Consider the following 15687-nt stretch of genomic DNA (forward strand, 5'->3'; position numbering starts at 1 on the left):
GCAGCATTCTTAAATAATAATAGAGTGATAATCGCTTCAAGAACTGCTGGTTTGAAACATGAACAATATTGTGACAAAAAAGTGCAAATAAAAGTTACGATTACTAGAATATGCCTAAAAAGTAGAACATACATTGGAATCTTGGTAAGCTAAAGTTTCAACGCATCAATAATTATAACACCCTGCAGTAGGAATTGTTCCCAGTCGGGATATCTTGGGTACGGTGGACGGAGAATGATTAGTATTTGAGTAGAATTATCACCGAATTCTTCATGGTCTCAATGACTTCTAATGACTTTCAGGGTTCACGTGATGAAGTTAGCTTTGTATTTTATCAGGAGTAGCTTAATGTAATCTGCATGCCTGTCATGTACCGCTGCAACGTCCACATTCCTCATTACTTTGTTAAATTTCACTGCAACAAAGGTAGTTCATAATCCAAATAATTTGGACCTAAGTGTACCTACTAGCAATAAATTAGGAAAAAAGATTATCATCACTCAATTAGTTCAACAGCCACAAACTGAAACAACATGGGACAGAATACTGCAAATTAAATGATATATGCACTTGTAAATCAGTGGGGCATAACGTGATATAATATACTGACGCATGTCTAATAAAACTGGTGCAGGTGATCAAGGTTGTTGAATAGTGAATTTGCCCAGAAATAAGTGATAATGTGTAACTGGTAAAGATAACGATCAGAAACTGCACCTCCTTTATCTTGGCAACACACCACTAATGATAAAACTCGGCAATATAATTTATTCTCAAATATACCGACTAATTGCTTAATACAAAGCTTTGATAACCGTATATTTCAGAGTAAGATAATTGAGGTGAACCCGCCACTAGACTCCATGCACAGTAGAGAACCTACGTCAGATGAACGTTTAGAATCTTGAAGAATCTTTCGGTTCTCGGCCGAATATATCATACCCATTAAGTAAATTATGCTGGGAAGTAATAGCTACTACTAAAGAAATAGATTTGAGGCATGAACAGATTCCCCCAGCGCCATAAGAAATACAGACAAATATAAAATTAAAATCTACCGTCGAAGTTACCAAAGTGGTATGACCGTATGAATGCAATACCAACTTGAATGAGTATAAGGTGGCGTATTCAGTCAGTGATCGACAGATATGCTGACTCAAATACAAGGAAATGTTTTAAAAGGTAAAATTTTGAAATCGTAAAAAATTACCTCCTTATATAAATGAAGTTCTCAGTTTAACATTTCGATTTTGTAAAGGACCCTGACATTACCCAAAAAGAGATTATGTTTTACCAAAACCCATAATTGGATAGAGTGGACCTTTGCCAGTGTCTCCCTTTCCTAACAGAAGGAAATGATATAAATTTGAATTACCGTTCTCAAATGCAAAATGATACCGGAAATGGTACTTCGGGCCGGTCCCCAACAAAAAAACTAGTATTACTATTAAAATACTGGCGTCACTGTCAGTATCTGATTTAGGCACCACCCAACCAACAGACCACCCGATAAGTCAGCCAGGTTGTCATGACATTTGCAATCATGCTCAATTAGCAGGGGATCAATCGAAAACGTACAAATAATTATCCGGATAAGATAAGAATAAAGAAGGGAGTTCCTGTCGGGACCTCATACAATGTGACGTTAAAACAATGCATCTGATAATTAGATTAGTTTACCAAGGTTACTGGGCAGTCTTCACGCGCCTTTAATCAGACGTATTTATAGGCAAGAAGGTGGGCACTGATAAGGGTCTTATCAAAGTAATATGAAGATAGTAAGGTATTAAGTGACTTACGCGATGAATTGATGCCTTCATGTTTTACAAATTATGAAATTTCTTTATGGACAAGAACTCGTTTGTATTTTATGACCAGGTTATAAACCTTATTATACCTTCAAATAAGCAGTGCGTGAATTGTTAGAGTCAAAAAAGTAAAAACAGATCAGCGTTCAGTGATCAGGTAAACATTAAACTAGTATAACTATAAGATGCCTGCATAAATAATAAAGAAATCCTGTAATATATTCGTATCATCAGCGTTAATTGGAAAAGTTATGAAATGGATAACTGTAAATCAGTATCACACGTTTTAGACGAACAAACAACACATATAATATAGGTTGTAGAAACATTCTCTGAAAACATCAAATATTTGGCCAGTATTAAAGTAGCTACTCTTATACACGGCGCCTAGAAGTCCCAACACGAAAAATAATTACGGAAAAACGTCTGAAATCAAAATGAAGAGCGAAGATACAAATATTTTTGCATGCAAACAATTTAATAATTACTGAACTTGAATAATCAGTGAACATTCTGTACGTGTTGCATAATAAGTAGTTTAAGGGCTTTTTCCCCCTAACAAGAAATGCGGCCGCTTTTCTTTCGTGGATGGCCGCTCAATTTCCCGATCAGTGATTATTTATTATGTTCCATACAACCTGGGTCCCCAGTCTTTACAGTCTAAAGTATTAACTGTAATTGAGCTAAGATGGTAATTTGATTTTTGTCGTTAGCACGGGACATTGGTACTAGTAGGCTCAAGGTGTTGGCCTATTTAGTACTTTCGCAAGGTAATTTTCATCACGTTAAACTTAATTTTACAATCAGAATAAATTCAATCACCCCTGGTGAGAGGCCTTTTTGATTTTGTGGAGGTATGTGTATTTAACAATGTATACCCATCTCCCGTTATTGTTGTATTCGTCCTAGCCCCCGTCCTAGCCCCGTCCTAGCCCCCGTTCTAAACCCATCCTAGCCCCCGTTCTAAACCCGTCCTAGCCCCCGTTCTAAACCCGTCCTAGCCCCCGTTCTAAACCTGTCCTAGCCCCCGTTCTAAACCTGTCCTAGCCCCCGTTCTAAACCTGTCCTTTAGCCCCCGTTCTAAACCCGTCCTAGCCCCCGTTCTAAACCTGTCCTTTAGCCCCCGTTCTAAACCCGTCCTAGCCCCCGTTCTAAACCTGTCCTAGCCCCCGTTCTAAACCCGTCCTAGCCCCCGTTCTAAACCTGTCCTTTAGCCCCCGTTCTAAACCCGTCCTAGCCCCCGTTCTAAACCTGTCCTTTAGCCCTCGTTCTAAACCCGTCCTAGCCCCCGTTCTAGCCCCCGTCCTAGCCCCCATCCTAGCCCCTGTTCTAAACCCGTCCTAGCCCCCGTTCTAAACCCATCCTAGCCCCCGTTCTAAACCCATCCTAGCCCCCGTTCTAAACCCATCCTATCCCCCGTTCTAAACCCGTCCTAGCCCTCGTTCTAAACCCATCCTAGCCCCCGTCCTAGCCCCGTTCTAGCCCCCGTCCTAGCCCCCATCCTAGCCCCTGTTCTAAACCCGTCCTAGCCCCCGTTCTAAACCCATCCTAGCCCCCGTTCTAAACCCATCCTAGCCCCCGTTCTAAACCCGTCCTAGCCCTCGTTCTAAACCCGTCCTAGCCCCCGTTCTAAACCCGTCCTAGCCCCCGTTCTAAACCTGTCCTAGCCCTCGTTCTAAACCCGTCCTAGCCCCCGTTCTAAACCCGTCCTAGCCCTCGTTCTAAACCCATCCTAGCCCCCGTCCTAGCCCCCGTCCTATAGTTAAGACTATTAGCTTATTAGAGACGGGTAAACTCCAACAGTGAAACTATAAGTTTAAAGGTGGACTCTAGAGTCTAGAGTCTAGAGCATTAACTACAGTACGTGATGAATCTCGCATGTAATAAATGGATAAAACTAGCGACAGCAGCCTCGCAAACAGCAACAAGAAGAATCGTAACTAAACAACACTGGTAGGAAAAGATCTTTAAATGATTCTGGATTCAGCCTAACTTCACGGAACTACTTCCTATCAATAGCTAGATCATTGGTAATGTGTCTAGAAGTAGACACAATATTCTCCGTGCAGGGAGTAATCTCCACTATCCATAAGTAAACATGTTGGTATAAACTACAGTTACTTGCTGGTCTTTCAAACATGAAATGGCAAACTTTAAAATTGCTTGTTGTAATGAACCTCTTATACTTCATAACTTCATCATAATGCAACCAACCCGGCCAAACTCAATTACAGCCTCCAACTGTAGAGTAGTGTGTAGTCATGCTCAAATCTTTCTAGAAAAGTAGAAAACAAGTGTTTTGAGAATGGTCCAATCATGTTTGATGCTGGCAATAAAACATCCAAATCTATAAAAATTATCGGAATCAGACGCAATAGGTATAAAAATAACTGTAACCAACAACCGTGGATACTTATCAAATATGTTAATGAAATGAAGTCTGACAGGAAATATCATGTTATCATGTGCTATGTGATCAGTGAACTGTCCTGTCCGATCTTCACATCGCGCAAATGAAAAATAACCGGCAGGCGGCATATGTAAGTTATACGTAAAAGAAATATCCAACATATAATATTAATACACATAATTACATATGTGAAGTTATACAGAATGAGGGACGTGAAATATATCAAAACCGTAACAATAACAATATAGTAAGGTTGAGTGTAAGGGTTTTAACAAGTAGGAAGCATCAGGGCTCTCTACAGACGGAGCGAAACAAGCATAACGACTGGTGAGAACTAATTGAAAATAATCAACGTTTTGACAAGCTCATTGGCCTTTCACTTAGATTACATTTACTGAATTATAAATTACAAAGGTTAGGTCTAACTTAAGTAAGCGAGCCTAATTAGGAACTAAAACAAGCATGTAAGGTGTAGGACCCCGACTTGGCTAAACAGGCACTGTAGTTTAGAATAATATTATTATATTTCAGAGCGGCGTACCATAACCACTACAATGTCAAAAACGTAACCAATGATAATAATATGACCATCATGGGTATGATATGTTGTAACCACGTAATAAATAAAATGCTGTCTAATTTCAGCTTATCAGTGCTGACTGTCGCGGGATGTGACGTAACCTGGGACTGTGAGACTCACACAGCTACACACCTTAGTAGACACATGATTAGATTTACTGTGGATTAGATTGTGTCTTTATCAGCGGTCCGGGTACCTTGCTAATGGTAATGATTACGTAGAATAAGTAACATGTTTCCTTTTGGCTCTGTAACAAATAACCGGCAGTATAACCGGCAAGTAATTCCTGCCCCTAGTGAGTCACGGGTGTCTGGGTGATGGGTCACTGGGTCACTGGGTCACTAGGGTGACTGGGTGATGGGTCACTGGGTCACTATAATAAGGGAGTATAACACGTTGTAGTGAGCATGTTATACTCCTTCGCCGAGAGTTTGTGCTGGGGTTCATCCGAAAACCCGCGATCCTGACGGACTAGGTACTCCAAAATTGTGAACCTAATTAAGTAATTACCACATCATTTCCAACAACAGCTTACAGCAGAGAGATACACCTTGTGGTTGTGGTAATATTAATTCCCTTGTTCCCTTGTTGCCTCTCAGTGGCAGTCATTACTGTGCTTTAATAATATAATAATATGATATTAAACCAACTGGTCTATCCAAATTTAATTTTAAATCTCTCTTCGTTTATTAATTTAATAAACGATATATTTGTCAAATAAAAGACCATGACAATTTTATAATTAAAAAACATAATATACAATATATAGTAGACCCTATTCCCCTACTCTCTTACATGGGTCCTCAAATAACATCAGCTGTAAGGGGGGAGGTTAAAATTCCCTTCTCCCAATAAATCAAGAATAGGTATACTATGATTACTATTAGCTTATTATAATACTATGTTAGCGGAAAACGTACGTATATTGTATTGTCGTTTAGCGGGTAATTCAAAAAGATCAATTGAAATGTCAGATTTGAATAAACTACAGCGACACACAGGGAGCGAGAAAGAACAATTCAGTGACATTAAAAGAACTGGAGATTCTGCACAAAATTAATTTGTATCTGATGCGGATTGAAACGGAGACTTTAGTGCTCACAAGCTAACAACCTCAGATAGACAATTGATTAGATTTATGTGATTAGATTTTGTCTTATCACGTCGGACCTGTTATGTAATGATACGTAGAATAAGTAACAAGTTTCCTTTTGTCTGTAACATCAATACGCATATATGGGAGGTTAACATGTTGAGTAAGTAGTAACCCCAAGTAATTCCTAGTGAGTCACTAGGGTGACTGGGTGATGGGTCACTGGGTCACTATAAGAGAGTAGGATAATTTGTTGTAGTGAGCATGTTATAGGTACTCCTTCGCCGAGAGTTTGTGCTGGGGTTCATCCCAAAACCCGCGATCCTGGCGGACTACTCCAAAATTGTAAACCTAATTACCACATCACTTCCAACAACAGCAGAGAGATACACCGCGTCTTGTGGTTGTGTAATATTAATTCCCCTGTTGTCTCTCAGCGGCAGTTATTACTGTGCTTTAATTATATACTTATATAATAATATGATGGTTTCATCTTCCTTGTGTGGAAACCAACTGGTCCATCTAAATTGATTTTTAAATCTCTCTTCGTTTATTAGTTTAATAAACGAAATATTTGTCAAAGGCAATGACAATTTTATAATTAAAAACATAGTCTACAATATATAATATAGTGGACCTACAATATATTATATAGTAGACCCTATTCTTCATGTAATGTACTTACAAAGTTACAAGATAATACACATTAATTCTATTTTAGAGCACAGTTATACAATTTAAATTATAGTCTAATGAAGTCATTAGGAAATGCCCCATAGCCAATTTGCAGCTCATTCTTCGCCATCAAAACAATCTTCCCGTTCCACAAAGTTATTGAAGTATAAAGAAGGCGGCTTCTTTAAAGTGTACATTAGAGCAGACAGAAGGGACCGAAAATTAAATTCAGACAAATTGAAATGAAAAGTTTCACTGAAACATACCTACCAAATTTCAATTAAACTGGACATGATTTGGAATTAGATACTTTTTTCAAATTAGGACCAGTAGTTGAAACAACACTGGAGTCCTCAAATAACCATCATGACTTAACGGGGGGCAGGAGGTTAAATATTTGTCCCCTCTCCCAATAAAATCAAAAAGAATGAGGTTATAACATTGATTTACTATTAGCTTATTAGTAAATACTAATTGTTGCTGGAACACGTACGGTATTATTGTCGTTTTGCGGGTAATTCAATAAGATCAGATTTGAAATGTCAGATTTGAACTAACGCTAACAGAAGGACACGCGGGAGCGAGAAAGCACAATTCAGTGACATTAAAAGAACTGGAGATTCTGCACAAAATTAAATTTTGTATCGATGCGGATTGAAACGAAGATTTTAGTGCCTAAATGTAAACAGACCTCGCGAAACAATTTCGAAATAGTTTTTGAAACATGATTGGACGATAATTGGTTCACCCACGAGCAGATTGTTTTAAAACAAACTTATTATCACGCGTTTCAGGAAGCAGTCATTATTTTTATCTTGAGTTATATTATTGTTGTAAGTGGTGATGTAACTAACTACTTGTCAGTACGTGACTTCTTTTTGATAGACACAATATGTTATAGAATTTTATGATTTTATTGTAAATAAAGTTAACGTTTTGTTTGATTGGATATACATTGTTTCGAAACATAATCTGAACACAATCTCCAGGAAAAATGCGTGGGCAAAAAATGTGCAATGTGTTTGGCATATGTAAAGATGACTGTTTTAGTAAAGTCACTGAAATTGTTGACAGCTTCCGCTTACAAGAATAGTGGCGTGAGTCTGGTGACTGCATCAAGAGTAGATATTTGATATCGACACTAATCTCTGCTATATCATATAAATGAAGCTGACCAGCTGCAAAGTCAGTATTGCGTTTTGAATTTGGAATGATGTTGCTGAACTTTTACTTGCTATTTTTCCTTATCTTCTCGGTGGCACCTCATACAATGTCACAATTAGATGTTATAGGCACTGCACAACAACACTTAGCTAAACTGGGATTTTTGTCCAACTATGTGGAAGATTTCTCCCTTGAGCCTGCGTATCCAGATGATTTATCTATGGATGGAACATTAAATTCCAAAGAAGTTGTGCTAATTCCGAAGAGTTTGATAGATTCGAACAGCAGAACTATTCTCAACTATTTACATGATTTTGGATATTTGGACAGTTACACGAGACTGAAATCAGATGGATCTGAGGAGACAGCTATGATGAGTACTGACGACCTTGAAGGAGCCTTGGCATTGTTCCAGTTCACTAACTATCTACATCCAACAGGTAGTGTTGACAAGGAAGTCAAAGCGCAGATGAAAATACCTAGATGTGCTCTACCGGACATTGATCCTGATGATCCAGGTAACATTGCTTCCCTTATGGGAATGGGGACCATAAAAGATGTCAATGACTTAAAAGATAGGATGAGAAACAGTATGTACAATTTGAGAACTAATAGTAATCAGGACATGCCTCTGGATGGAAGAACCAGCATAGTAACCCTGGAAAAGAAGTATGACATTGCAGATGAGAAATGGCCGAGGAATAGATTAGCTTACCACATAGGAAGTTTAAGTGACACTCTCGGTAAACGCACAATGAGTGAACTAGTGCGCGCGTTCCAAGTGTGGACAGAGAGTGTTGAGATATACCTGTACCAAGTGGAGAGAGAGGAGTTAGCGGATATCAGGATCAAGTTCATGACTGGAGACCATGGGGACAAGTACCCATTTGACGGTCCTATGGGAGTACTAGCACACGCCTTCTACCCTCGTAGCGGAGAGGTACACTTTGACAATGAAGAGGAGTTCACTCAATACTCCAGCAGAGGAGTAAATCTGCGATACACTGCCGGTCATGAGTTTGGACACACTTTAGGCTTAAAGCACTCCTTGGAGAAGGGCACTCTAATGTCACCCTATCATCCCGGCTACTCTAAGAAAATATTTCTTAAAGAAGATGACTTAGTAGGGATTTCCAAGCTATTCAAGCTCGGAAAAGGGGCTGTCTACACTGCTGACACGGTAGAGGCACGAGAATATCAGAAATATTTACAAAACAAATTTGAGAATTCGCAGGATAGTAAACCCCACGTTGAAAACTCAGCCTGTATTGAAGACATAGATGCGGTGATTCACCATCCTCACACGCAAACACTCTTCTTCTTCACCAAACACCTTTACTACAAGGTAGAACGGGACAAGGTGGGTGAGATGGGTGTTATGGAAGGTTATCCTAAACAGTTATCTGAGGGCTGGGATGGTTTGGAGGATAACATTGACGCAGCTTATGTTAACACATCCATTTCAGCAGCTTTCTTCTTCAAGGGTGACAAGTACTGGAAATACAACTTTCTTACAGAGAAAATGTATGTTGGTTTCCCCAAAGTAATTACCACTCCTAACATTCCCAGTAATCTGACAGCCACTATGATGTCAGGAAATGTGGCATATTTCTTCTCACAAGATAAGATAGTTAAACACAGAGTTGCGAGCAACTCTTACCATCAAATAACGGATAAGAAGGTGGATGTTGAGGCTACCTTCCCTCTCTTCGTGAAGGGCTACTTTGGTATGACGCACGGGTGCACTTACTCCATCTACAAAGTAAAGACAATGGAAGCGGTTGAAGTGTACGATGGTCGCCCACTCTCATGGGACTACGGGTTACCAATGTGTGTTGACTCCTTGTCAATCAGTAGGGACATTAATCCCAAGATGAAGCCTTTCTGTGAAGCGTATGCCTATCTTGCCTTTGGAGATGCTGACTTGGAGATTCCTAAAGAGTGTTACAGCCTTGTAAGACCATTCCCTGCTTACCCACTTGAAGATATTATAGACTTGCAATATGAGTTGTAGTCCTACCATTCCCTGCTTACCCACTTGAAGATATTATAGACTTGCAATATGAGTTGTAGTCCTACCATTCCCTGCTTACCCACTTGAAGATATTATAGACTTGCAATATGAGTTGTAGTCCTATGGATGGTGTCTGATAAACTTAACCGCATAATCTTCTGCAGCTACTGTAACCAAGCCGTCCACTTTTACTTGAACTGTATATAGTCTGCTCCAGTTTGTACAATAATTTATAAATTAGTTATATAATTATAGTGATTATATAAACTTATAAGTCAGTTTATAGAGGGTTCCAGTGGCTACTACACTGTCGTTTCATGTAGTAGTTATGAACTAAAAAGCCGAACGTTCTAAATAAGTCTTCTGTGAACATACTAACGTCGATATTACTGTGGGCTTGATAATGACGAGATATTTAAATGTTAATTTATTAATTATAATAAATTTCATGTTATATTTGGCTTATAACGGAATTGATTTATGAGAACGATTTACAGATTTAGATATGCTGTGGACGAATGATAAATGTAAATATGCGATACGTTTTTTCGTCGAAAGCTAATTGTTTTTCAGTTTTTATTTGTCACTTTTTAATTAAATAGAAACGTAATGGTTCAAATGAAAAGGTACTTACGACACTGGAACTGCGGAGTTGGATAGTAAGTTCCGACGTTATGAAGTCCTCTACTTGACACTAGTAGTACTGTTAACACTACTGTTAACCACAATGGGAGTCCTCGAGCAGCCAGGGCCGGTCCGACAATTAACAAGATCTGATAACTTCTTCAACCCGTTATATAGTATAACACTTTCGAGCTAAATTAATTTCTTAGTTAGACGCGACATTTCCTTTTTTACTATTACACTGAGTCCGAAAAAGTTAAAATTGAAGGAATGAACAGATACAAATCACAAAGTACAAATCGGAAAACTAAAACTCAAACTAAAGCTAAAACTAAAACTGAAACTGAAACTGAAACTGAAACTGAAACTGAAGCTGAAACTGAAACTGAAACTGAAACTAAAACTAAAACTAAAACTAAAACTAAAACTAAAACTAAAACTAAAACTAAAACTAAAACTAAAACTAAAACTAAAACTAAAACTAAAACTAAAACTAAAACTAAAACTAAAACTAAAACTAAAACTAAAACTATAAAACTATAAAACTAAAATTAAAACTTAAGCTAAAACTTAAACTAAAACTTAAACTAAAACTATATATATCGAGGATGGATGATTTAGGGTGATTTGTCCAACTGTCCAAGGTATTTGGGTATTATGATATAAAATCTTATAACTGAAATCGAATAAAACTTACGGGGTAGCCCCTATATAAACATTCCAAATAACAGAGCGGGTAGGAATGTTGAGGTTAACTTCGACTAGGATACAGATTTTTGTATTTCACTTGACTGATGGCCCATTCGCTCATTCAGACATCTCGATGAATTATTGGGCAACTTTGGGCATTGAGATTATTCGTTTCTTTTACGATAGTATAAACGCGATAGCTAGATTATTCTAATCTAAAAAGTTCCTATGTTACTTGTAAATTGTAATGTGCACAATGATATGCATGTCGTACGTGTCCAAATAAACTTTATATATAATTGATAATCAGTTTAGATTTAATATAGCAGTTCAGATCATATCTCTAATTGGAAATGTGTCGTATTCGGATAATACAAATGTAAGCACTAAGCAGGTAGGTATTCAGAAGAAGATATAAATGTAAGCAGGTAGGTATTCAGAAGATAACACAAATGTAAGCAGGTAGGTATTCAGAAGAAGAGATAACACAAATGTAAGCAGGTAGGTATTCAGAAGAAGAGATAACACAAATGTAAGCAGGTAGGTATTCAGAAGAAGAGATAATACAAATGTAAGCAGGTAGGTATTCAGAAGAAGAGATAACACAAATGTAAGCAGGTAGGTATTCAGAAGAAGAGATAATACAAATGTAAGCAGGTAGGTATTCAGAAGAAGAGATAATACAAATGTAAGCAGGTAGGTATTCAGAAGAAGAGATAATACAAATGTAAGCAGGTAGGTATTCAGAAGAAGAGATAATACAAATGTAAGCAGGTAGGTATTCAGAAGAAGAGATAACACAAATGTAAGCAGGTAGGTATTCAGAAGAAGAGATAAATGTAAGCAGGTAGGTATTCAGAAGAAGAGATAAATGTAAGCAGGTAGGTATTCAGAAGAAGAGATAAATGTAAGCAGGTAGGTATTCAGAAGAAGATATAAATGTAAGCAGGTAGGTATTCAGAAGAAGATATAAATGTAAGCAGGTAGGTATTCAGAAGAAGAGATAAATGTAAGCAGGTAGGTATTCAGAAGAAGAAATAAATGTAAGCAGGTAGGTAAAAGCACAGTTATAACTAATATACATGACACAGGTATGAACATTGTTATAGACCTATGACCTATAGCTACTGAACATATACACTACTGGTAAGTTCTCACGCCCTTAGCTGGTAGCATGCCTATACGTTCTAGCTAAACACCAAACTTAAGGAAACAAATCGACCGAATATAGCGGATAAAACAAGAAATGGCCCGAATAGCGGATAAAACAAATTATGGCCCAAATAGCGGATAAAACAAGAAAAGGCCCGAATAGCGGATAAAACAAATTATGGCCCAAATAGCGGATAAAACAAGAAAAGGCCCGAATAGCGGCGCCGGGTAGAACAAGAAATGTGCAGTGAGGCTAACAGGCTGGCCCGACTAGCGGATAGAACAAGAAATGTGCAGTGAGGGCGAGGCTAACAAGCTGGCCCGAATAGAGGATATAACAAGTGCCCCAAGGAAGATTTGGCTTATGGTAGTACAATTAACAATTAGCGGTAAGCGCTGTCGGAGACTGAAAGACCACTCTGATTATTAATTATTATACTGCTTGCTCCTTGCTCCTTGTTAGAAACAATGTTACCTTACAGGCATTGTACAGATATAAAATACCTCGGACTTCACCTTGGTCCTACTGCTACTCACCTTCATTCAGTTTACTCGGAAATAGTTGTCTAAGTAAGACCGTTTTTCTTATTGCTAATTAAGTAAACTGAACACATTGTACACTTTGAGCTGTCTATTGAAGCAGTATAATTTGTTAATACGTCTAGTATAGCTATATTTATATAGCTAGCTACTACTCTAGCTAATAGCAATATCACCATTAACAATACACGCTCGTCTAGATGAGTACACGGAATCTGGCACACATTCTCTTATTAACTAATTGTCATGCATAATAATGAGTTAATTGGTTAATAACATAATTGGATGTACCAAAATCTTTGCGAGCATCTTCATTTGGTTTTAGGACGAAACAATTTCGGGCCGGGTTATAAAATATTTATCCAAAATTTTGAATTTATAGGTTATATAAAGTGTTCAGTTGCATGGGTAGAACCAGCAACACTATCCGCTTGTACGTGATCATAGTGGTGCAGGTATTTCAAGGTTAGAAACTAGTAAGTACAGTTAATTAAGCTAATTTCAAGGTTAGAAACTAGTAAGTACAGTTAATTAAGCTAATTTCAAGGTTAGAAACTAGTATGTACAGTTAATTAAGGTATTTCAAGGTTAGAAACTAGTATGTACAGTTAATTAAGGACCGCCATACCTCCGCAAACAAAGGCTAGCCAGAGCAACGTGACACTAAAGGGATACCGCTACAATGTGCACCGTTATAATGTTTATATAATATAATAGTATATAATAATATAATGTTTCTCTAAATCACCATGTGAAAATTCAAATATTCTTTTTAAACTACTTAATATTCCCATCAGGGCATCAGTTGTAAGCTTATAGTGCTGACAGCTTTTCTACTTCTAGCCCTAGAAAAGGGTGTTAATACCTACGACATAATATCTTTGCATGGCTTTTATTAAGTCACGAGATTTGCTCCAAATTAACTGATACGTGGATATTTCACAAATTTTAACAGAGAGGAAAACGGAAAATTCAACGTTATCTACTGTATTTAAAAATGAGAAATTGACTTCAAAAGAATTTGGAACCAATAAGAATAATAAATGAACCGCACTTAATTGCCAATAAACCACTGAGAACGTTATAAATACGGAAACAATGCGGCTAGTGAGGTATTCAGAGAACAAGTAACCAGCACACGTGATGACGTGACTACATATCTGCTAATTAGATAATCAACTATAATTAGGAGATCCTCAGACCGAGCATAGACATTAGACAGCTGGAAAATAAGAAAGTGAAGTAAGGGTAGAGTGAATAGAATGTAGCACTTCGACAAGGAATACTGGCGTTTTTACTGGAGAAGCAAAGCTCGCTAATTGGCTGTAATCTTGGACAGGATTAATTAATTAGAGTTTATTAGATTAATTAGGAAAGCAGCGGTTATTTTTAACGCAATCCTCCTCCTGTCATGTGCAGTGAGACATGGCTAGTTAGTAGGTGGTATTGTAGAATGTTACATGTGCACATATGTAATGTGTAATGTGCAGAATGTGTTACTGTTATGGTTCTTAGTGTCAGCTTCACCAACCAAGACCTATTAGAGTATTAGTTTTTAGTTAAAAAGATAGAAAGATGAGTGTTATAACTTAGCAGTGCTGTAACGTTGCCTGTTGGTGCCTCCCCCCCCCCCCCCCCCCCCCCCCCCCGCATATATATTCAGGACCCATATCTGACGTTTAACCCACATCTGTCAGCTGGTGGCTCGTGACATGGTTGAGCAATTTCAACGAGCAGGCAGATTAACCATCTGATCCACTGGGCCGTTCTGTATTAACTATTGTATTAACTGTAATATATATGATTTGCAAATAACAGCAGTCAATATGAAAAGACAGTAATACTGCAATAAAATAGACGGTACAACTTACTAGGGCTTTCATCTAAGACATTTTCCTTGGTTGCCACAGTAGATTCCGGCTCAGCTGTACTAGAGGTTAAATTGGTGTCGACAGTATCAGAATCATCCGTCGCTAATATTTTACCGTTTTCTACCTTTGGTTCTTCTTGTACTGTTATCTGAACACGATGGATACGAATTACAATTACTGAATATTTCGATAAGGTAGTCACAAGTCATTGTTGATTGTATGACAAAAGCTTCGCTTCGTGCAAATATGAAATAAGGGCAGAAATATGCCCGACAACGTGAACTGACGCGCGCAATTCACAATTCAACTTGATCTACGCAGCAAGCTATCAAACTATTAAACAGAGCTGAGTTGTTATTACTTCATTAATGAGATGGTGCGCGAGTAACGGTTACTATAGTAACGGTTACTATAGTAACAGTTACTGTTACCAAACTAACCTGTTTGATCTGAGTTGCAGTAGCCACGTTACTTTCTCCAACAGGTGAAGTAGCAGATATTAACACTATCGTCAGCAACATGGTGAGCGGCACCACTTTTACTTGGGACCAAATCATTGCACGTCAAACCAGCTATGGAGAATAGTGCATACAAGCTTAACCTTTATAAAGATTAATATAAGGGGTATTCTTCTTTTCAATGTGCGAATAGTTATAAAATAACAAAAGTAGTGTAAGGTATGCTGGATACTTAAATAACAAAAGTTATCTGTAAGGTATACTGGATAAAAGAGCTGCGTTTAAAACACCAGGATGTTCTATTTATAGACACAGTGTGACACTACAGGGTGTTACTGTTCCTACTGGATAACTGCAGAACATACTGGATCAATATAAGTGGTGATATCAATGGGTGGAAGGTAGGGCAACAATCGCCATTAGATCAGGTAATAAGAGCTCTCAGATTTTAAATGGCTGAAAGATGCACGTGCAATACACTTTATTACTGTAGCTGCCAGTACAGCTGCAGTAGAGGATGATAATAAACACATGAATGTACACCTACTAAACGACAAGATAGCTGTTAGAACCAGTAGTTTTGGTATGGGGGATTAGAAGCTCTTAAC

At 37.9% G+C, this 15687-nt stretch overlaps 2 protein-coding genes across 2 annotated transcripts in view; one reads left to right on the top strand and one right to left on the bottom strand.

Moving 5' to 3' along the window:
- LOC134824375 (uncharacterized) overlaps positions 1-15195 on the bottom strand; it is a 34278-nt gene extending 19083 nt beyond the window's left edge. Inside the window, exons 1-2 of the mRNA XM_063836274.1 lie at positions 15062-15195; positions 14622-14769 (exon numbers count right to left, since the gene is read on the bottom strand). Coding sequence (XP_063692344.1) covers positions 14622-14769; positions 15062-15178 — 265 coding nt within the window. The 5' untranslated portion in view covers positions 15179-15195. The remainder of the gene's footprint in view (positions 1-14621; positions 14770-15061) is intronic.
- On the top strand, positions 7776-10265 carry LOC134824112 (matrix metalloproteinase-16-like). The gene has a single exon (XM_063835839.1). The coding sequence runs from the start codon at positions 7777-7779 to the stop codon at positions 9742-9744; it is 1968 nt and encodes a 655-aa protein (XP_063691909.1). The 5' UTR covers position 7776; the 3' UTR covers positions 9745-10265.
- Positions 15196-15687: the final 492 nt, after the last annotated feature.

This window comes from Bolinopsis microptera, chromosome 12 (assembly GCF_026151205.1).
Source record: "Bolinopsis microptera isolate Bmic1 chromosome 12, MBARI_Bmic_1.0, whole genome shotgun sequence".
Classification (NCBI taxonomy): Eukaryota; Metazoa; Ctenophora; class Tentaculata; order Lobata; family Bolinopsidae; genus Bolinopsis; species Bolinopsis microptera.

Coding starts and splice junctions, on each gene's coding strand:
- LOC134824112 (XM_063835839.1), top strand. CDS start 7,777: ATGATGTTGCTGAACTTTTACTTGCTATTTTTCCTTATCTTCTCGGTG.